General features: G+C 44.7%; 1 protein-coding gene across 2 annotated transcripts; it reads right to left on the bottom strand.

The window, feature by feature from the left end:
• Positions 1-467: 467 nt before the first annotated feature.
• Positions 468-24,103, bottom strand: ano10a (anoctamin 10a). Of its 2 annotated transcripts, none has more exons than XM_037454195.2 (15): positions 24,011-24,102; positions 23,197-23,250; positions 22,577-22,723; positions 22,269-22,466; positions 21,173-21,307; positions 19,095-19,214; positions 18,814-18,998; positions 18,315-18,699; positions 17,929-17,984; positions 17,765-17,839; positions 17,312-17,500; positions 17,004-17,195; positions 16,097-16,225; positions 6,487-6,603; positions 468-1,302 (listed from the first exon to the last, which is right to left on the bottom strand). In XM_037454195.2, the coding sequence occupies exons 3-15, from the start codon at positions 22,701-22,703 to the stop codon at positions 1,261-1,263; spliced, it is 1,950 nt and encodes a 649-aa protein (XP_037310092.2). In that variant the 5' UTR covers positions 22,704-22,723; positions 23,197-23,250; positions 24,011-24,102; the 3' UTR covers positions 468-1,260. The 2 variants fall into 2 exon arrangements, with proteins under 2 accessions (XP_037310092.2, XP_062421343.1); XM_062565359.1 differs by lacking the exon at positions 468-1,302 and adding an exon at positions 4,946-4,981 and having other exon boundaries at positions 24,011-24,103.
• Positions 24,104-24,181: the final 78 nt, after the last annotated feature.

The raw sequence follows: 24,181 nt of genomic DNA, 5'->3' as shown, positions 1-24,181 counted from the left end.
TCTCATTCATTTGTAAGTCGGCTCATTTGATGACATTGTTCTTCTGAGTTTGTATCTCTATGGTTGAAATGCACTCATTGTAAGTCGCTTTGTATAAAAGCTAAAAGACATAAGACGTAATGTAATCCAGGTCCTGCCTGCATACAACGTCAAAAAATATGATTTACAATTGAGGGAATTCATTTTTTATACTAGGATGAGATGTCATTTTAAATGATGTTTTCACTGTTATCTGTCAAAATAGTTCAAATGAGAAAATGATCTGAAATATCTGATATTGTGGGTTTTTTCCCCATTTAAATGTGTACATTTTAATATGACAGTCTGAACACACTTGTGCCATCCTCTCTGTTTTGATCATTTATATTATTTTGATGTTTAGGGGTATCAGGGCACTTTTAGCATGACTGAAAATAGGTGTAAAATGATTAACACTGAAATAACAGCAGCAGCAGGACACATTAAGCTCCTTTATACATTTGATTCTTTATTCTCCACATCACGCTCAATGCATTAGGTTGTGTAAATACCATAGCATAGAAAAAACGGATATTCAGATTGCAATTCAAGGCACTGTTGGAGGAGTGCAAGGTTTAGCTAAATAACTAGTGAGACCGTGTTGGCCATGCACGCAGACACAAGACAGAACACAGCAATACTTCATGATCTCTGGTCTATGGATGCTAAGCAACAAAACTTGAAATATTAATATAAATGTATTGCACTGAATATTTGATTGCTTCCTCTTGGTAGCCACACGTTAAAGCTTTAATTGTGGTTCACTCATTAGTCATTCTAAATGTAGGTGGACAAACTTTTACATAATCCCAAACGTCAGTAGTGATTCAACCCAACCCCAAAGAACAGAACGCATAAACAGAAATAAAAAGTCACTTTTATCAACCGTCATGGATATAAACTTAATACTTGCTACAGGATGTCATGACACAGCATTCGTTTGTGATTTAAACAGCTGCTTCTCCCACCGTTTATCCTCATACACCAACCCTCATTACACGTCCCCAGGTCCACAGCTAGTGACTTATACCCCCCCCCACCACCCAATCAGTCGCTGTGCTGTGGAGATATTGCAAAAAAGCAGCAGGACCCTGTGTAAGTACAACCCCCACCCCACCACCACCCCCGGTGGTGCTTTTCATTCATACATACATGCGAGTCTGCCTGTGTGAAGGTGTGAAGGCGGCCCATCAGCGTGCGTCGGCCCTCCTCCCCCCCTCCTCCTCCTCCTCCTCCTCTTCCTCACTGGGCGGCCTTGGTGAGCTCCGAGGCTTCCAGCATTTTCTGAAACACAGCGGCGGGTTCATGTGGATTGGTTTCACCGCAGAAACATGCCGGGGTCCTTTATTCAAAAGGGAAGCCCTGTGGGTAGTGTGTGAGTAGCCTGTGGTACCTACAGGGAATCTATATATACTCACCTGAAGGATTAATAGGAACACCACACTAATTCTGTGTTTGACCCCCTTTCGCCTTCAGAACTGCCTTAATTCTACGTGGCATTGATTCAACAAGGTGCTGAAAGCATTCTTTAGAAATGTTGGCCCATATTGATAGGAGAGCATCTTGCAGTGGATGGAGATTTGTGGGATGCACATCCAGGGCACGAAGCTCCCGTTCCACCGCATCCCAAAGATGCTCTATTGGGTTGAGATCTGGTGACTGTGGGGCCCATTTTAGTACAGTGAACTCATCGTCATGTTCAAGGAACCAATTTGAAATGATTGGAGTTTTGTGACATGGCGCTTTATCCTGCTGGAAGTAGCCATCAGAGGATGGGTACACGGTGGCCATAAAGGGATGGACATGGTCAGAAACAATGCTCAGGTAGGCCGTGGCATTCAAACGATACCCAAGTGGCACTAAGGCGCCCAAAGAGTGCCAAGAAAACATCCCCCACACCATTACACCACCAGCAGCCTGCACAGTGGTGGTGATGGATCCATGTTCTCATTCGATGAGTGGTACCCGGTGGGGTCTTGTCTGTTGTAGCCCATCAGCATCAAGGTTTTGCGTGTTGTGGCTTCACAAATGCTTTGCTGCATACCTCGGTTGTAACGAGTGGTTATTTCAGTCAAAGTTGCTCTTCTATCAGCTCCTCTGACCTCTAGCATCAACAAGGCATTTCGCCCACAGGACTGCCGCATACTGGATGTTTTTCCCTTTTCAAACCATTCTTTGTAAACTCTAGAAATGGTTCCCAGTAACTGAGCAGATTGTGAAATACTCAGACCGGCCCGTCTGGCACCAACAACCCTGCCACCATGCTCAACATTGCTTAAATCACCTTTCTTTAATTGCATTAATGATAAATAGGTGTTCCTAATAACCCTTTAGGTGAGTGTAGAGCTATATCTATTCATACAGGACGGGGGGGGTGATGGGTTCTGGACAGACGAGACGCGGTTACACTGTGAGCCAAAACCAAAAGAGTGGTCCTGCTTCCCGTAGTAACTCAGGGCCGGCGGCTTTGAAGGCGCGCTCCTTCCCCCCCGGAGGCCGACCTCGGCAGAGTTACTTTTTAATCAATGTATTCCTTGGTGCTTGTGGTGTTCTGTCCCACAGCCTGTGTGCTGAGGTAGCAGTTTGTCCTCGGAGCTGATCCTTCAAAGGGGGGGGGGGGGGTGGAGGCCTTTCAATAACAAGCCGTTTTAATGAACAGGATGTCGGCGTCCTTTCAGAGAAATATAATAACTGATCTAACTGGATATCTCTATGTTTGCACATCACAACGTGCCACAGATGGGTTCTTATTGGCATAAGGGGGGTGCTTCTTTTTTTCGGCTGGCTTTGTCATCCCAGGCAGCAGCGCTCGCTTGAAAATGACCCCCCCACCCCCCACCCCCCACCCTATGATTTCCCTGGGCTGCCTAACCTAAAACGACTTGGACTTGTGGGCGTGTGAGCGATATATAGGAAGGCTTTTAGGAAGTGCTGGCTCCATCCACTGAGGGATGACACCTCCTCGGCCTAACGACGTCCGGCTTGAGGCACAACGTGTCCTTTCTGCTGTGACTGATGGGCTCAGATGGAGGAGCAGAGGAAGGTGACTTGTAGTCGCAGTCCGAGGAAGCGTCGTCCGTGCGCTGCTGTGTGTGCGCTGCCATTAGGAGCTCAGCCTGCAGCAGGAGCTGTCAGCAACTACTGACCTGAGGATGTTGATGTACTGAATTCTCAAAGAAGTCCAACAAGCTCATCCAAGCTAATAGAACCATGCCATGGGGAACAGAATATTATTTTGAGTCATTTCTGTCCCCATGTTTCAATTCTGAATTCATTCAGAGTAAGAACTTTATAAAAGGTGCAAAAAAAGAATTCTCATCCCATATGAGATTATGGTCTCAATCTCTAAGTCTTCTTCAATAAAGCACGATGATCATTTAGTAAATGATGGTCTATTTAGAGTCAAATAGACCATGAAGCAGAGTTTGCTTCAGGGCGGGGCTACAACGTGATTGACAGGTTTTTGGGGTCTTCATCGATTAGCTTTAATTAAATCAGGAGAGACTTCTTGAATTTAACAATATTTTATATAACAGGGATCAATATGAATAGTCGTTGGAGTCTTTGGAGGTTAGACTCCATCCTGCCTCGGGATGCCAGTATCAGATAAGGTGTATATCTGCAAAAGATTAATTTTATTTGAATAAATAAGATAAATACTTTGCGGCCGGTGAGAAGTCCCTGCAGGAAAGTCATCATGAGCTGATGTTAACAGGGACAGAGCTCGTCAGCGTGTCATATTACCACGGAGGTCCAGTCTAACGAGCAAAGGACAGAGTAGGGTCCCAATCGACCCCCGACAAGGACACGGGGTCCAGAGAGGCCGCAGGCCATGATAGTGAGTGGTCTACCTCAACCACAGTAAGGCATTGTGGGAGTTCCACCCAAAGTGCAAGAGGGGGGTCTCGATAGACCGCAGACGAGGAGGGGTTCCTGCCACGGCCGCAGAAAACCTCTGTAGATGAAAAGTTGGGGTCAAGTAACTTTTTGTCAGCTTGACTGGTCACGTTAGACCATAAAGTTAAGGAGGTCAAAATGGCAGACATTAGTGCGGTGGCAGAGGTTTAAGAGGCCGTTCTTTCCTCTATTAGGAGTGACTCGAGTCATCTTTACCGGTCATAATAGGCCCCGAATAAGAAACGGCGTCACCTTGACTGGTCACGTTAGACCGTTGAATCTGAAATGTTATCAGCTACTTTTGGAAATGGGAAATGGTAACGTTAGAGGAGGTCTCGTTAGACCAGGAAACCGTCACGTTAAGACAGGGAACGTCAACCTGGGAAAAGAGAGCCGTCCTGTTAGACCTGAAGATTTAGCACGTCTGAATGAATGAATGAAAGGAAAAACGGGATCATGTGATCATGTGAGACCCAAAAGAATCACAGTCAAACAGAGCGGCGTGCAGTGGCCTTTTACTGTTATGAGAGGAGATCCACTTGAATATAATGCGTGAAGTAGCTAAGCGATGACAAAGAAGCATGAAATCACACTGTTATGGCATGCAACCAGGCAAATGAAATGCCAAAAAGGCAAGCCACCACATGAACATGACCCCACTACCTGTTGTATGCATGACTCACCAGACCTTCTAAGGCTTTCAGAGCACAACTTGCCATACTTGTAAAAGGTGAAGGCATCCCTACGTCCCATTGGTGGCCAGGACGCAGAGGAGATGCCTTGGTCTGTAGCTGAAGTAGCAGCCCATAAAAGAATACCCTGAGTCCTATTGAGGTGCTATGTTCCTTTAGTGAGGATGACCTCTAAAGGTTCCATCTAAGTAAGCCAGTTAAATCAACTGGTTAAACTCCTGGTTATGTCGGGGACGGGGGAGGGGTTCGCTAAATATCCAAACCGAGTCGTGTTATATCACAGATTCACAAACAAGCCGATGGAATTAGGATATTAGACGAGGATCCACACTCCAGTCGACAGAGGTAATTACTCACCCTGCACGGCACGCTCTCTGCAGAACCAAGAGACCACAGAGCAACACTGTTCAAACCAAACACAAGGACACAACCGGCCATGGCGAGCACGTCCCCACTGCTGCGCCCCCTCCAGAGGACTGGAAATACACCAGCATTCGACAGAATGATGCCAAAATGTCAATAGTGACCTTCCAGTGGCCTACAATGTGTGTGCAATCTGTACCCAAAGGAGCGTAGAACTAAACGTGGGAGAGTCCAACATGTTTGAATGTGGCCGTGGTGTGCAGCAGCAGGAGTCTGACCACCACCAATAAAGCACACCAGGGAGATGATGAACAACAGATCATCAGAAGCACTCAACCTTCTGTCAGCCCACATCAAACAAATGGCTGCAGAGCCCAGCGAGCTAATGCTGCGCCGTGGAGCCGTGTCAATACTATTAACATAGGGCACGCCATTTGTCTTCAGCAAAGTGCTCTGGGACAGGCATCGGGAGCAATGCAACGTAATGCCGAATGGGACGCTTTGGGCGAGCGTGTTGTAGTGGACGTACACGCATAATATCCCTCTGTGTGCAGCACCTCCATGACTAGGGGCTTATGTGTCTCCCAATACATGTTTGAGTAGTTACACCATTTGGACAATGGAATGTTATCAGTCAAATTCATCTCTTCACTTAGTTTATCGTGCTACACTTAGAACACGAGATTCAGGAGGCTGGAGAAGAAACAGGATCCAAGATGTGATCCCAGTTCTTCCTCTCACTTCCACCTCTACCTTGTAGTAAGAAACGGCAGCCACTTGCATTCAATTTCCCATTGTGTTGACTTTTATACTTGGTTTGTTCCATGAGAGTGGAAACTGGGAATACGTACCCCAGGGATCCAAAACGGGAGCATTGTGTTTTCTCCCAGCTGATTGAGTATGAAAGTCCCTTTAAACCCCCCCCCCCCCCCCCCATGTTCATCACCGTCTGTTTCCCGCATTGTGACCAGTCGCTTGGCGTTTCCAGCCTCTGGGAACACACTGAAGTTCACAGTGTTGGTGCCGTGAGAACAGAATGTTTTCTGCTTCCATCGTCCCACTGAGGAAGCCTCCTTGACTTTATATGAAGATCCAGTCTTTTAGTCATTCAGCATTTTAACTGCACACCAGTGCTGATAATACACACTCACACACGTGTTAGTAGTCAGGGCAATGTGTTAATGATGATCAATTCCCCTCTCTGGTTATGTGGAGATACTTGCCTGCCTCTTGATAGCCAATGTTGGTGATAAATAGACATTCTGACCTTTGAATACTAACAATATGCAATAGTTGTATTATATTGTGTCATTGGTTTTATTTCAATGTATTTGCTGCTTGAGAATACTGCTTTAGTTATACTTTATTACATTAAGTGGTGGGGTTGTAAAAAGGCCCAATGTTTGTTTCGTCATTAAAATACATGGAATAATGACAGGAGGCTAGGCCTTGTTCTCCCGTTGGTTATTGCTTGCTTCGCTGCTGCTGTTGAAGCGACTGTGTTGTCGGGCTTTACCTTTTTCTTGAGGGCCTCCAGGGATTCAAACTCCAGGCGGGCCAGATTGATCTGGATGTGTTTGGGAACATCTGGGATGAGGAAGGTCAGGATGAACTTGAAGGCCAGAAGCCCATGCTGAAAATCACAGACACACCGAGTAAAAATGACTTTAGACTTTTAGAGTTGATATGTAACTCCTTTCAAAACAAATGGAGTAAGGAGAGATTGATAGATGTTGTATGAGTTTTTATGGGATATTGTGCTGTATAATCCCAGAGGAAAGAAGCAGAACAGGAGGCCCTCGCTATTGATGCCAATGTGAGGCATTTTGCATTCAGACACATTGCTTATTATCTTGCCGAACTGGACTAGACTAGAAGCAATGCATCACATGTTCACTGTGCAGTTGGTATGGACACTAGAACTGCCACACATTGGCGTCGCAGTTTACATCTGTGTCTGTCCAAAATGCTTTCCTCCTCGTAGACCTTTGTGAGGTCACAGTCTCACATCGCTACACCCGACAACGCTGTGTCAGCATTAAATGAGGAGCTGAGCCGAGCCCTCGTCATCCGGTTATAGTGGTGTAGGGGTACAAAACGGTTATTTGGGTTCACTTGGGAAGCAAGCGTCTACATCTGGTGAGGGAGACGACCCAAAATGCATTTGATTACAACAGCAAACAGCTCTGAACTGTCACTGCACACACACACACACACACACACACACACACACACACCTGGAGGAATGTCAACTGGCATCAGCTCCTTTGAATCAGTACCTTTTTCCTCATCACAGTAATGGACTTGTCACGCTGCAGTAGACGGGGAGCAGAGCACAAATGGCTTTCTGGATTGTAAAACTAAGTGATTCGGGCCAGACCAACGTTTATGAGCTTCTAGCTTCCATAACTCTCCAATGTTTTTACAACGGTGTTGATACGGGCTTTAACCAACGTTGTTGACCTACATTTTGCAAAGCATTTCTTTGTGGACTTTTTAGTTTAACGGCTCTCAGGGGTCGTCGGATGTTTGGTTATTTGGTAAAATTGGGTAAAATTATTCAAACAACAATGTTGCCTCAATTCGTTTTTTAGAATGTTAATGAAGTTCTTGCTGTGTAGACTTTTTATTTCATTTCCGGCTCAACCTAGAAACTTTGCCATTCCAGTCAGCACCGCAGTTCTGCTAATTAACAAAGAAACCCTGACCCGGTCGACTTGTCACATTGATTGAAAGTGCACAATAAAAACGCCAGCTCTCACTTGATTGCTAAAGCTATTCGAGGCTAATTTGCATTTTTCTGAGTGATTCAGCGGCGCAAGGTGAAGCTGAGACCGAGAGGACACCGGGTCTGACCGGCGGAGAACATGACCTTTGAAATGTTGGTCTTTTCAAGAAATAACTCTAATTACTAGGGTAATGGAATTGATAGAACTTCAAGTGCCATTTGAGAGGGGCTTTAATTGTCATCGCTACTCTTTCTCGTCCTGCGAATCCTCAGCAGGCGACTCGTGTTCTGGTTAAATATCAGTGGGGGTCCAAATCCAGAGTGTGTATCTTTAACCATTAAGAGAGCACCACACAGCTTTTAATCATTTGGAGCGAATTACTGTTAGAACTGAGTTCTGGGAGGCCTCCCCATTCATGTCCCGTGTGACAGCAAAACCCAACGTTGACTTTCCGTCCACTAAGGGTTGGCCTTTGCTTTTACCCCAGTTAACCAGTTGCATTGTCCGTCTATACAAATGTGATGGCAGGTTGCTCCATATTTTGGTCCACATTCAACACACAAGAAATCTAGAATGCCAACATTTATTCAAGCGACTGGGATACAATGCTGCTTCTGAAACATGGCCTCTTGTGTTTGAAGTGCCTTCCGGGAGGAAACAATTCTTCACCCAACATGCCGTCAATCTCCTCATCCCAACAAAGTGGTTGAGGAGATACAAGAGACCAGAGACATGAACTGTTGTGATCTATCTATCTTTGTATTTGTTATTTCTAGCTACTTGTCGGATTTATTCAGCAACAGTCATAATTCTGCCCTGCTGGACAACAAAGGTTTTTCAAATTGTAGTTTCTAACTTTGAATGAGACATCTTGACAGAGAGTTATAAGAACCATTTTAAACCTGGCATACTTTACTGTGAAATGACTAGAGGCAACATTAAATGTAGCAAAGCAATAAAGCTAAAGGCGCTAAAACACCTCGAGCCCAAACTGCATAATGTGTTTTCTTCACTATGAGGACTCCCTTTGACATGAAATGAAGCTTCCACCACAAAAGCATTAGTGGTGCAGCTTAAAATGCCGTTCTAAAGTATGACCTGTGCACCCAACATTATTTGAGAGTACGAGGGAAATGTCATTTAAAGGAAATGATCCACTTTAAGGTTTCTCTGAGTGCTACCAGTCTCAAAACGTTGTTAATCCAGCCTCAGAGATTAAAAAAATGACATACATGCATGTTTTCTCTACAAATAAAGGGCATCCAATTAGTTAGGGACAGGTTGGAAGATTAAGTTGAAGTCCTCTCAGCAGGATGCTGTGCTAGGACAGATCACAGGCGAGTCCTGCTTTTATGTGATTATACTACTAAACACACAGGACGTCTGGTGGGCTGCTGAAAATAACCGTATAACCTGCATGGACGCTTTATTACCAAGCTACTATTACTCAGCTACTAAACACTGTTGAACCTGTCTGGACTTCATTAAACAGAAGGATGATTTGACTGTTACTAAAGCAAGTAAAACCCACCTGCTGAAAGCCTTACTGAGGATCCACTGGAATAGAACAGTTTTTACTCAAAACAGGGTTTAGCATCTTCAAGTGCGTGGTTAGCAGTGGTAGGAATTATTTTGGCCCACAAATTTACAGCAAAGACCAGTTGTATCTCTAGCTGGCACGCACAGTGAGGGAGTGGAGCAGCGTTTTCCTCATGGGTTGGTAGAGACCAAAAAAGAGCCAACCTGCATTCATCAGGAAACCATAACAAACATTCAGCCATTATTCTGATGCCCTCAATTAGCCAAATAATACTTGTCGTGTCCGTACAATACGTACATACAGCAGGTAAAATAAGAATGGAAGATTCCTGGCTTCATTCAAAACATTCCTCATGAACCCCGGTCCTACGTCCCTTTGAAAGGTGACAGAAATGCATGGAAGCCTTTGTTGGTAATGCCGGCCTCCTGTATGGAGGAACCAGTGGCCTGCATGGCTCGCCTGGGATCTGGCTTATCCTTCCACACAAACAAATGCTGCAGGTTCCTGGGCTCTCTTCTATGGTCTCAAGTCGGGTGAAAAGCAGCCCCACACCACGCGGTTCCCACCTCCAAACCTCACTGTTGGCCTGGCGCTCACGGGGGTGATGAGCAGTGCCACTTGACCTCCAAAGAGTTACATTCTGCTCCCTTCTGACCGGCTTGGATTTCCCAGTCCTGTCTAAAGTTTGTGCAGGTGCGGTTCAGGAGGTCAACAAATCACCTCCCCAGCCAACAACCACAAACGCTACTAATCTACTGATCCAGATGAAAAACGCTACTTAGACATGAAATCACTTGAATCAGTATCAGTGGATAACTGGCCCCCACTAGGCCCCCCCTTGGAGGCGTCATTGCTCGTGAGAAGAGTCTCTGTTTCCGTAGCCGGTAGCTGGCCGGTTGCCTGGTGACTGCTCACTGATGTGTGTAAGGCCCGTATAGTAATTACTCAGGTATCATGGCACCGCTGCTGGAAAGCGAAGAGGCGGCGCTCCCCCCTCTCCCCCCTCTCCCCCCATCCTAAAACCAAGATAAGCGGGGCTGGCTGGTTTGATTTGAACCCCTTCTTTAGAGAGACGGAAGTTCAAAGATACGAACAACTGACCTGACAAGTGCGAGCCGTTGGATGGACAACATAGACTCACAGTGCCCGCACCCTGCCACCCAGCTATGGTTGTTCATTTAACAGCCTGCTCGCTCTATTCTAGGAGATGTGCTGGATGGTGACAGGAAGGGACGTGCTTGGATGCACAATCAGTCTGTGAGTCGGGTTCATCAGAATCACACATGTGCTGCTTCTTCTTCCGCCTCTCTGCCGCTCTCATCTTCATATCTCATTTCTTTTCCCAACCCTCTCGCCGAGTAATAGCCCAGCACGCTCTCTTTTTCTTCTCGTGCTCACCGGAGCAGCGCCTGGCCTCCTCTCCGTCAGTCAAAGGGGGAACAAAGGCCGGGAGGTCGGCGTGCAGACCTGTGAAACGCCATGTACGGTGGATGGCGTGAAGGAGGCGGGGACGGATGAGAGCCCCGCAAGGCCTTCGTTTCTCCTAAAGCACTGCAAAAGTCAAAAGTGTTGAAGGGTGACGGGAACATCGGGAGGATGTCGGTGTTTGTTGTGTTGGAGACCAGAGAAGACCAAGAGGAGCTCAGTGTTATCTGGAATATCTTCATTTGCAATGCAGAATAATTAGATGACGTCTCCAATGTGGACACAACGGGACATTTCAGGACACATAACACACAGACTGGATCAGGTTGAATTCCTGATGGGTTCTTTCCATAATGTTGTTAAAACAAGCTCTTTTAGTGGACGTGCATTCACAGCGTTACCCTGAGCGACAACACTGCAGCCTGCTCAGCAGCTGCTGTCTGCACGGTTCTCCTTCAGGAGTGGACCAATCACAAAGAATCTTATCCTAGTTAGTCCCTTTGACACAGAAATACGGGGTGAAGAGGTTGAAAATAACTAAGGTAGCCTTCATGTTGGTCCTTAAAGGTTATGATAAAAAAACAAAAACATTGCTTGGTAGATTACTCTGTAAACCTGCCTTTTGTACAACTTGTGCACAGGCGGATGCAGTTCATCTTCTGTAAATGTACAATTAATGCAGGTTGATTGAAAAGCCCTGCTAAGTGGTGAGCATTCTGAGCTCTGCTGCTAGTCGGCCACGAGCACTTTCACACAGTCACCTGCACTCTGTAGTCACATCGTTGCTGTTATTTTACTTCATACAGATATAGATGATGTATTAAGTTAGACCGTGGGAGAATTTATCAAACCAAAAGGCCGGGTAGTCGGCTAACATTAGCATTTAGTGTAAAGCACCACTATCTGCACAGCACGCATGGTTACCATGATTCAATTCTCACGTGATATTTCTGTCTCTTCTTGTCATGCACACAAATGACATCAAGACAATTTCACTAAGACAGAAAATAAACTAAAACAGAAAGTAATTTCACAAAGCCGTCCTTCTATGGAGTTTATCTGGGTAACAATGAACCTTGTATGCATGTGTTAAACCCTTTTAAACACAGAGGTGTCTCACTTTGTAGGAACAGAATTGGTATTTTTGTCATTAGCTGGCAGTGGCAGGAGCCGGCCTTAAACACCCTGGGGGGGGGGGGCACGGGCCTGTCAGCAGCCAACACCCAAACAATAACAAGTCTGTTTATCATCGGCCACTCAGTCGATCAAACGTGCAGACAATCGATGTGACCCAGTTCCAGGGAGGCTGGAGCAGTCGCCCCCCTTCTGTACGCCATACAGATGTTCTCTGTGTGAATATCCTGATCCTGATCCCCCCCCCCATCCCGAATGGTCTTGCTATTTCCCAGTTTGTGTCATTTTTAGCTTTCTCTCTGGAGTCATAATGTGTGTGTGTGTGTACTGTTTGAATAAAAGGGGAGGAAACAATGCTGATGAGTGCAACACGCACACTTTTAATGCACATGGCATCTCTCTCCCTCTCCCTCTCCCAAGCTTTATGAACATAGTTTGGACTTTGGCTCCATCTAGTGAGGCGACGTTCACCTTGTTGAAGATATCTACAGTCTACAGAACCAGACTGTACCTCCCTGTTTCCCACAGACACACAGGGTGTTACATGCGTTTACGACATCACGCCCCTCAAACAGTCTCCTACCAGCTGCAGAGGGCTTCATCAACAGCTCAGGGACTCCATCGAGTCCCACTCTCATCGCACCACTACACATTAATGCCATACACACTAATGCCATACACACTGATGGCCTACACACTGATGCCATACACACTGATGGCCTACACACTAATGCCATACACACTGATGCCATACACACTAATGCCATACACACTGATGGCCTACACACTGATGGCCTACACACTGATGCCATACACACTAATGCCATACACACTGATGCCATACACACTAATGCCATACACACTGATGCCATACACACTAATGCCATACACACTGATGCCATACACACTGATGGCCTACACATTAATGCCATACACACTGATGGCCTACACACTAATGCCATACACACTAATGCCATACACACTAATGCCATACACACTGATGGCCTACACACTAATGCCATACACACTAATGCCATACACACTGATGCCATACACACTGATGGCCTACACATTAATGCCATACACACTGATGGCCTACACACTAATGCCATACACACTAATGCCATACACACTAATGCCATACACATTAATGCCATACACACTGATGGCCTACACACTAATGCCATACACACTAATGCCATACACACTAATGTCATACACACTGATGGCCTACACATTAATGCCATTCACATTAATGCATTACAGTATAATGCCATACACACTAATGATATACACACTAATGCCCAGTGTTGTGCCTGAACGCGTTCATTGATCGATTGTTCATGAACTCGTTCATATTTTGGGGCGAACGTGAAGTGAACGTACTGTATTAATGCCCCATGATCGTTACTGTGAACTCGTTCATTCTGGTGTCTGTGAACGGCGCGTTCTTTCAGGTTAACATCGTTCAATGGGGTGCCAGATTTCTATAGAAAACACACGGTAAACGTGCCTTAATAAGTAGCGGAAAAAACACCCAATCTGGCAACACCAGCCTCCAGTGTCGCACCGCGCATGCGTCATCAAAGAAAAAGAAATGCATGGAGGCGACAGAGAGACGGCGTATAATAATTTAAATGAGTTTTATGAAGTTACTGACAAATTCGGTGAAGATGGGAGAAATCGGACCTTTCTTTGCAAACATTTGCACCTTAATGATAACTGTCGTGTTTTTATTCCTTATTTAAAAAAGACCATTCAAGCAGCATGTGTTTGAGAATGTACTGTAGGGGTGAACGCTGCAGCTGCTGCTAGTGTGGAGTGAATGGACAGCAACATTAAAGCAACAATGTCCCCTCAATGCTAATGTAAACCCTGGTTGGATAAGGATTCAAAATTGGATATGAAGATTAAATCTGATGCATAGATTCAGTGTTAAAACTGATAAAATAATTGCTGTCTGTGGTTCTGGGCTGTGGCAATAATTTTGAAAAATAATAGCTTGCAGCAACATATGGAAAAAAAGAACTGAACTAGTTCATTTTTTAGAACTGTGAACTTAGTTCAAAAATGTTGAAGTTTGAACTATGAACTGAACTAGTTCATTTTAAAATTTGGGAACTAAACTTTGAACTAGTTCATGTAGAAAGTGAACTTTCCCAACACTGCTAACGCCATACACATTAATGCATTACACTATTATGCCATATACACTAATGCCATACACATTAATGCCATACACATTAATGCATTACACTATAATGCCATATACACTAATGCCATACACATTAATGCCATACACATTAATGCATTACACTATAATGCCATACACACTAATGCATTACACTATAATGCCATATACAATAATGCCATACACATTAATGCATTACACATTAATGCATTACACTATAATGCCATATACACTAATGCCATACACATTGATGCCATACACATTAATGCATTACACTATAATGCCATATACACTAATGCCATACACATTAATGCATTACACTATAATGCCATACACACTAATGCCATACACATTAATGCCATACACACTAATGCCATACACACTAATGCATTACACTATAATGCCATATACACTAATGCCATACACATTAACTTTTCCTGCATTTCCTGCTCAATTTAAGTGTACATACTGCAGAAAGTCTTCGAGTCAGCTTTTTATTTTAAAAGAGATATAATGTGCATATTATTACATCAATTGTATGGACTGTTCACTCTCTCAGTTTCCTGCAGAAACAACCCTGATGTAACACTTGTGTGCATAGAGGTACTGCCAAATGGTTAGATTTAAATAAAAAGAATAACTGGGTAATTTACATATACTAGTTACTATATATATATATATATATATACTGTATATATCATTAGTGCTGTTAGTTAAACGCGGTATTAACAAGTTAACGCAAAACATTTTAACGACGTCAATTTTTATATTGCGAGATTAACGTTTCTTTTTTTGGGGGGGTGACTGTTGTCTGAAAATGTAGCTGTTACGGTTCATTGTTTCTGAAATAAGAGGCCTGACTGAAAATATTAAGCCATGGTTTAACTGCACTTTGTCTGCATGAAATGTGCACTTCATAATTTCATCTTGTACCGCCCTGTATGGAAATGTTGTTTTTAAGTAAAATAAAACATTTGCATAAAGCAAGCCAATCCACTTTTCCATGTTGAAAGAAAAAGTTATGGAAAAAAAGTGTATAATAGATAAAAACTTAATGTGATTATTTGGGATTAATTTTTAGTTACCTATGACATAAATGTGTTTACTTGTGATTAAATATTTTAATTGGTTGACAGCACTAATATATATCCATGTACTGTATATTCGTTCAACAATTTCCATGGATTAAAAAAAGCATGAAATTACAATAAATGGGCAGAGCCTTTCAATATCAACAAGACAATCACGTTCCTCCTCCCCCATTTATTGGAACGTTGTTGTTGAGTTACTTGAGGAGCAGAGCCCCTGGTGAATAATATCTGTAGAGTGTAGCAATGGTCATACATCAACCTCCCGGACAGTCATGTTTGTCCTTTCGAGCTTTCATTTCTCTCTGCAACACACTGATTGAGCGTCTCTGTCAGGAGGACCGACACAGGAAGCCCTTCCTGCCCGAGGCAATAACACTCTACAACACTCCATCTCTCTCTCAGCCACACCCCACCCTCACTGCCCCCTCAACAGCCCCGAGCATGATTAAAAAAATATATATGCAACATATTCTCACACTACAACTCAAATGCCATACGTTTATGTTTTCCTTGTAATTAATTATTCAAATATATTCTGTTCATTAAGTGTTCAACAGAGAGGGATGTAAATATATATATATATACATATATATATACATATACATGTATATATATATATACATGTATATATATATCGTCTCTTCCAGTGTTGATATGGTTATTTGCTGTTGTGAATGGCCTAGATAAGCTGCATAAGATGTCCATCCTTTAGAATTGTGGAGGTGAGGTATAGACCTTTACTCATACAACAAATATGAATCACATATTTTAAAAAGTTGTGATTTTGAAAAACTAGACTTGACTAAAGCCTGTGCTTTTGCCGTTCAAACACGAGGCAAGTTGAGCATTGTTTGATAACGAGTCACATCAAAACAATTAGTCACACACTGAAAGAGGTCCCTGTGTGTGTGTGTGTGTGTGTGTGTGTGTGTGTGTGTGTGTGTGTGTGTGTGTGTGTGTGTGTGTGTGTGTGTGTGTGTGTGTGTGTGTGTGTGTGTGTGTGTGAGAGAATTTACCTCAATAGCCACCGTCCACAGTATGAGCTGCATGTCTGAGTCGGGGAAGTAGGCCTTGACTTGTGGAGACATGCCTATCAGCGAGCAGTTGGTGACGACGGCGATGACGCTCATGGCCTCGAAGGCGAGCTGGACACAGACAGAGACACGGACAGTGACACAGAGACACGGACAGTGACACAGACAGAGACACAGACACGGACAGAGACACGGACAGTGACACAGAGACACAGACAGTGACACAGACAGAGACACAGAGGCACAGACAGAGACACGGACAGAGACACATACAGAGACACAGACAGAGACACAGACAGAGACACATACAGAGACACAGACAGAGACACATAGACAGAGACACATACAGAGACACAGACAGAGACACATACAGAGACACAGACAGAGACACATAGACAGAGACACATAGACAGAGACACATACAGAGACACAGACAGAGACACATACAGAGACACAGACAGAGACACATACAGAGACACAGACAGAGACACATAGACAGAGACACATACAGAGACACATACAGAGACACAGACAGAGACACATACAGAGACACAGACAGAGACACAGACAGAGACACAGACAGAGACACATACAGAGACACATACAGAGACACATACAGAGACACGGCCGTGCCTTACTTCCAGAAATAGAAAGCTGTTTTTCCCCACAAGCTGGGCCTCAGAGCAGAGTACATAATATCTGGTTCCTAATCAACTTGGCACCGGCCGACACTATTTCATCCCCTGGAGGGCAGTGTAATATTCTCATGGACGGCGCTTTAAATAAAGAACGTCAGGTTATGTGTTTAGCTTTTCATTTCCTCAAAAATAATACCAACTGCCCTCTTCTGTGTCGGGCCACCGAGGAGCCGGCGGTCGCTGCGTCTCACCTGCCAGACTCCTATGTTCGCTGCCGGGTCCGAGAAGGGTCGCTTGAACACGCGACACATCTTGAAGGCATCGGAGTAAACCTCCGTGACGTTGTTCAACACCACCAGGACGGCGGCCAGGGGGTAGACGCAGGAGAACAGACTGACGTAGCCAAACAGCAGGAAGAGCTCCAGGTAGTCGTCAAAGGTTCCCTGAGGGGGGGGGGGGGGGGGGGGGCAGACTTCAGCATAAACCAGCATAACCTATTCACCGGCATTAATGGACTACGAGGGGCCCATCATGGGAAGGCTGGTCCACGTGCACCTACCAGGTAGGTGCTCATGTCGGCCTCCAGCCGGACTTGATCGGCCAGAGGAAGCTCGCGGTCCTCCAGGCTTTTCCCCTTGTGGATTTTGCGGACCATCTTCTTGTTGCGTCTCCTCTGGAGCCAGTAGGGCAGGAAGGCCTCCATGAACTGATTCAAGATCTGACTGGTGATCAACAACGTGGCCAGACTCTGGGTACGGACGTATGAAACCAGAAGATGGACAGATGAAATGAAGGTGAGACGCCAAAACGTTGTAGGCAAGAAAAACAAAGAAAAGGAAAGAGGGAAGAAAGGTCACAGGGAGGAAAAAAACGGAAGGAAGGAAACATTTTTAAAGGGAAGGGAGCAGAGGAAACAGAAAAGTATGACACAAACCAAAACAGGGCTAATAAAGAGATACATCAGGGATTAAAGGAGATGAAGAAAGAAAGGAGGGGAGGAAAGCGGGCCTACCTGTCGGAGCAGCACCATGTCCTGCATGACGAAGGCGATGTAGAACAGCGAGGCGAAACAGTTGAAGAAGTTGAACTGCGGGGAAAAGAGTCGGGGAGCCGTTGACCAGAAGAGCTGCACTCAGACCGATGATGTCATCAGTCAAATACGGGATTTATGCTCACCACTAATACTTTGAGAACCAGGTGATTCTGATATGAAGACTCCAGCCGGTGGTTTTCTTCAGACACACAGCGGGACGACACAAATGAGAGTGTGTCAGTAACACTTCCATTTCACCCACATGTGGAATATGTATGAAACACAACCCATCTATTCGTTTTAAACGAATGAAGCTCCTTGTGAGTGGTCTCTGTGGACCAGCATGGACTGAGGTCTGGAGGTGTGCAGGTTAGGTTAGAATTATTTATTTTTTTTAAATCAAGGAATATAACTATTATAATGTATTAATTTACTAATTTAAATTTATTAACATTTACTTTATTTTGAGATGTAAAAAATTCCAAGTGAAATCCATATTTTGTGCGTGCCAAACATTGAGAGCACTCACCCCACTCTGTGAGGAACTCAGCAGCATATCTGTAGATGAGGTTCATAACCTCTATGACCACGGCGTAGATAACGCTGGGGATGAAACACAGTATTCCCGTCCAGAAGGTGGGCTCCGCGTCGTGGATGGACAACGCCCATCCCTCCATCAGGAAGTAGATCATCATGACGTAGAGGGACAGGTAGAGGCAGAGCAGGACGAAGGGCAGCGACACCAGGTAGACGCGCAGCTGCCTCTTGGTGTTGGGGTAGAGCGGCTCCTGGCGGCCCGTCACGGGGTTGAACCCGAGGACGCCGTGGAAGCCGGGCCGGGGTTCCTCGAAGGCTTTCTTCCTGCTCAGCGTGCCCCAGCGGTAGGCTAGCGAGGAGCTGAAGCGCTTCCATAACTGGTTGGGGGGGGGTTTAGGGCTGTTCAGTTACTCGGCTTTCACTGAATTGTTATACTACGGTTGGTCCATCATTTGTCCCGACGTGTGAGCAGACGCAATCAGCGCACATACCTCCAGGATGACGGTGCACCAGACCAGGTTGAACGCAGCAAAGACGACATATTTGTCGTAGTCCTCCCAGTCAAACAGGTAGTAAGGCACCCCGATGAGAGCCATGGGCACCAGGGCAAAGGTGAAGTACTCCAGGAAGCCAAAGTAGAGCGCCTGACCCTCGCCGTAGTAGTGTCGGATGTCCTCTGGGGAAGAGAAGAAAGAAGAAGGACAGGACGATGAAGCAGAGAGAGACGAGAAGGGGGACAAAACCCGAGAGGAATGGTCTGCTGTCCACTCACCGAGAGGCTGAAAGGACAGCTTCAACTTTTTGTACCAAGCAAACGACAGCCTCTTGAGTTCCTCCTTTTCGTGCAGAGGAAACACTTGGATCAGGATCCCCTTGGACAGCAGTCTGCGTACTAGGATGCAAATGAGAGAACAATTGGTCACTTCCTGTTTTGTTGTTCTTTACCGTTCAATTTAGCTGAAACCGAATGACTTCAGCACCCGCGTTAGGCCTTGGGTTGAGGCGGAGCAACGTGGGGGCTGCCAGCAAGCTAATGCGATCTCTCTATTCAAAACGGTACCCAGCACATCCGTGCACTTTATCGAGATGAAAGCAGACAACGAAGCACGACGAACGCTGTTGGTCCAAAGTTCGGGGAACATTTTTTGTGGGAACTCAATACGACATATTTTGTTTCAACGAAGGTAGAATTTCTCGCTGGACGGTTGCTCAAGTTGGTAATTATTAGCTTATGTAAAACCAAGAACTGACCCCCACATGAAATAAACAAAGCGGTCAAATGATCCGTGTGCACCAATTCAGCGCTTTTCTGTCTAACCACTGAGAGCAGATTTTGACCTATTGATTCTCTATAGCCTCGTTTCAAGTGCCTGATATTTAAGTGCTTATTTTTCCTTTTTATCTTGTATTATTTAGAATATTTTTTTAATATTTTAAAGAATGAGAAGTGCTCTTTTAAAAAGGGTGAACTTATATTACCACGTTCATGTTATTGTTATAGCAGTGGTAAACTGATTTTATAATAATGATTGCAATTTTCCAACAAATAAGTTTTGTTGTAGTTTTAGTAGCTAGTACCATGCATCTGATTTAGCAACACAAGTCATAATGAATGAAAATATTATGTTTGTAGGTTGTTGGGTGAATCTTTCTGGGATATAAGTGGGATTTTGAAGTTTCACTGACTTCTGACCGTTGCATTTTCATCCCTGACTTGTTTGTCAGAAGTCACTTTCCCAACCACCTAAACATGCAACTTCATTTTCTAAAACAAGGACGGGCAAACAATAGCCACGAGCCCGCCCAGTGTGCACAATGCACTGCACATACCAATCATTTTCATTGTCTAATACGGAACGACTAAGTACCAGTACACGAAACCTCTATCGCGCCATCTGCCTCGTTTGTCTAGAATGATGATTACATTCTGCTTAACACCACTTGTGAAAACAGGGTGCTGACTGGAGGCACCCTATCTCCACTGCAAGTTCATTGCTTCCTTATCTCGCTCTGGGATGTTTCATTTGCATATTTATTGTTTCCGTACTGCAGACGCAAGGAGAGAGAGACAAAGACAGGGAGAGAGAGACAGAGGGGGAGAGAGAGAGAGAGAGAGAGACAAAGACAGGGAGAGAGAGACAGAGAGAGAGAGAGAGGGAGAGAGAGAGAGAGAGAGGGAGACCATGTTTGTTCTGCTCTTAAAAGAGAGGTGGACGCAAAGTGGTGCTGCGTTTTTTCACTGTTAATAAGTAACTTTACGTTATGTTGGAGGAATGATGGAGATGTGCTCGATAGCTGAATCTGAAGCAAAAAAAAAAACACCATCAAGGAAAAACACACTGTTTATGTCAAAAAATAGGATTCACATTCAGTGGCTATTGTTGTTAACGGGAACCATAATCGATATGTGGGTCATCTTGCCTTTTTAAATGACCTTTTGACCAGAGGCCCGGCTATTCAGAAGATCAATGGCTTTCCTCGGCATAATAACAATTTTTCAAAGGTTAAACTTAAAGATAGATAATAAATCCCAGCATGAGTCTTTGGATGAGGATATTAGATCACTTTCAATTCTATGCTTGGTTATTAATACTTAATATATCAAATTCATGAGACAATAATGAACAAAATAGACATAAAATACTTAAACCCTAGTGTGAATACTTCTACGCATCTACAATAATTTTTGATGAATTAATTGATGAACCGGGTTTTAAAATGAGAATGATAACGGAGGATTTACTTCCTCTAAGTGGGCGGGTGATAAGGATGAACTCTTATGTCGTGGGATGTCTATCATTCAGCCTATTTGCGTTTCAGTGGCTGTGTGGGAGGTGGATGGACACTCACTGACTGATTTCCCGGGGTACAGCTTGACCTGGCTGTGTCCTGGGACATGAGTCTCGTCTTTGGCCCGCAATGTGTCCAGCTCGTGTTTGATGATGTACTGACACTCCGCCGTGCTGAGGAAGGAGTCCCCGTCCCCTGGGGAGACACAGCAGCTCATATCACACACAACAAGCTGAAGCCTTGTTAAAAGAGCCCACAGGCGTTCACTTTACAGTTCTTCTGATTGTGCAAGACTTAAAGAGTTATGATGATTATAAATCAGCTACACGCTGGAATACCTGGAATATCAAACAGCCTTTCCCACCACTACTTTAGGGCTGAAAATACAAACAATCTGCATTATTGATCTATCTGCCGGTTATTAGCAATTCATCAGTTTTTGCGTACATAAGAAAGAAAAAGACAAGCAACGTTTTAAATGGAAAAAAAATCACCAAATTGTTATGTAAGAGATGCTGAAACGATGAAAAAAATGACTAAACAAATAATTGATTGCTAAAATAGCTGCTTGTTAGATCTTGTTAGATGTATTGCGAAAATAACCTTTTAACATGCCACTGAAACACATACTATACATACTTGAAAGTATTGTAGCCGCCATGTGGATCTGAAATCAGAAGCTCTAAATCCCTGTAACCCCACCGTGAGCACTCAGTCAGAGCAGCTGTTAAAGTGAGATTAAACTCTGTGGCAGAACGTGTGATATAGAGCTGTGATGTCAGTAAGTGATGCTACTTTACACTCCCTCAAGAAACGTTATATCAATTGTAACAATTCTACACTAACTTTTCCTTATTATGGTGTAATGACAGACTAAAACATTAAATAACTCGAGGGGTTTGCCAGGAAAAGATAGTGATTCTAGCACAATAATGACACATCATCACCTATTGAGAAATAGCGAAATATCAACTCGCCATCTAGAAGAGATTTGAAATTAAAATGTCCAGGTAAGGGTTCGCCACCACTGCTGCATCAGTCTTAGGCCCGCCCCCTAAATGCTCTCATTGGTTTAGAAGTGCAATGATGCCCATCCTTTGATTGTTATGATGAAAATATCCATTACACCTTCTTTACACCACCTTGTGGACTTTACCTTTAAAGTCTTTGAAGTTGTGTTTGTTGGCGCAGGTGAAGCTCCTCATGGATCCATCATTGAACTCCTTGAAGAGGCCCAAATCCTCAGCGCCAGACAGCAGCCTCTGCCACGTGGCCCCCACCAGGAACATGTTGGGGTTTTCCTTCTCCTGCGCGTCCAGCCCGGGGCCCAGCTGCTCCACCAGCAGCTCAGCTCCTGGTACAAATGGCAGGGTTACAGCGGAAGAGTGGAAAACTAATTCACCATCATAAACCCTATTGGTCATTCCATATGTTCACATCTCGCAAATACTGTGACAGGCCTACCTCCATTGTGCTGCGTGTCCCGTATCCGGCTGAGCAACCACGTGATGGCCTCCTCCTTGGTGTTGGAGGCCAGTTCCAACACCACCCGAGGAGCGAACCTGGGGGCCCCGCCGCCTGCTGACAGCATCTTCACCTGTCCCAGGACACCTAATACGTGAGCCGGACACAAAGTCCCATCAGAGAGCATGTAGGATTTTGTTCGTCCTAATTAAACATGATATAAAATAAAAACATTGCACAAGTTAAATTCAGAAAAATATAAATGGCTGCTTAAGATTATTACAAACTGGACAAACTAGCTCCATAAATGTCTGCCACGTGCACAGCAGACACTCTCGTTTCGACGTTTTTGGGGACAAGGGGGCGCTGTTATTGCTCTGTCCCCCAGAAAGACATAAAGGAAAAAAAAGAAGTGAGCAAAGTAAATCTCAGCCCCAGCTCACACGAGGTGAGCCAAGAGCTGCAGTAAGGCCATGAAGTGACTGAATGCAGCGCGCGCACACTGCGGGGGGGGGGCAACGAACACGAACAGCTGACGCTCGAGCAGGGAGGGGCTGGTGGGGACGACACGCCACGGGGGGTGGGAGTGGGTTTAGTGACACCGACACCTCGGTACTCACCCGGATCGGTGTTTCTCTGAAGGAAAGCGGCTCTGTTGCAGCCTCAGGGCTGATCTGTGAACAGGCAGATTTGATTTAGAAACAACAAACGCCTCTGTGTGTGTGTGTGTGTGTGTGTGTGTGTGTTTTCTTCTTCTTGCTGCGCCCAGTCGACCCGAGTCACTTAAAGCTCCACGTGACAGGAGGTGACATCAGCTTTCGGGTCGATGTGACCATAGACGTTAAAATCACAACGTACACTTGCTATTTATAGAGCGATGGTCCTTAAGTTATTAGCCTCATTTGTGTTGTGTTACCAACTTTTCTTTTCCGTTACACACATGGGAACCTTCATGCCAAGTTAAGCACAGCTGGACAGCCACTGGTCAGTGTAATGGACAACTGTGTATGCAATAGAGCCACAGTTACACTCGTGCTGCTTTATGCTGTGATTCGTCGAATCAACATGATTTACCTTGACTTTGAAAACTACGATACCATGTTAACTCATTATAATTATATTATAACCTCACTGAATGCACCTCGTCGCAGCCTGCAATAATTCTCTACAATTGAATAAACGTGTTTCTAGATAAATAGTCTGTCATTATATATTGTGTATGTTACTTTGGAACATATTAAAACGGGTGTAAACTCACTTTGTGAAGCTATTACTGACTTTGCCTTTGTTAATTGAACGTGTATTTGGGCTTTATTGAAGAATAATGAGTACAGATTTCCACATAACGTGTTGCTGAGCCGAAGACAGTCGGTGCAAACTAAACAACCTATGTTACGTTGAATGTGTTTTAATTGCATTTATCTCGCAACTTACCCGGCTCCTTTTCTCTACTGGGCAGCAGCAGTGTTTAGCAAATGTTTGGAAATGCCACTTCCGCAGTCCCTGCCACTTTGACACTGGGTGCGCTCGTTTAGTTGTTTGGACAGAAACGCAAAAGGCAACGTCCTCGTGGAATTGAGCAGCGTATAAGCCCCGCCTCGCGGA

Source organism: Pungitius pungitius, chromosome 11, assembly GCF_949316345.1.
Source record: "Pungitius pungitius chromosome 11, fPunPun2.1, whole genome shotgun sequence".
NCBI lineage: Eukaryota > Metazoa > Chordata > Actinopteri > Perciformes > Gasterosteidae > Pungitius > Pungitius pungitius.
The sequence above is the reverse complement of the archived record's forward strand: the minus strand, read 5'-3'. Positions and strand labels throughout refer to the sequence as shown.

Excerpts from the sequence above, each read along its gene's own strand:
- ano10a (XM_037454195.2), bottom strand. The coding sequence starts at position 22,703 with ATGCTGTCAGCAGGCGGCGGGGCCCCCAGGTTCGCTCCTCGGGTGGTG. Across the intron at positions 18,999-19,094 it reads GCTGTCCTTTCAGCCTCTCG|AGGACATCCGACACTACTAC; the intron begins GTGAGTGGACAG and ends TCTCTTCCCCAG. Across the intron at positions 1,303-6,486 it reads TGGAGGCCCTCAAGAAAAAG|AAAATGCTGGAAGCCTCGGA; the intron begins GTAAAGCCCGAC and ends GCTGTGTTTCAG.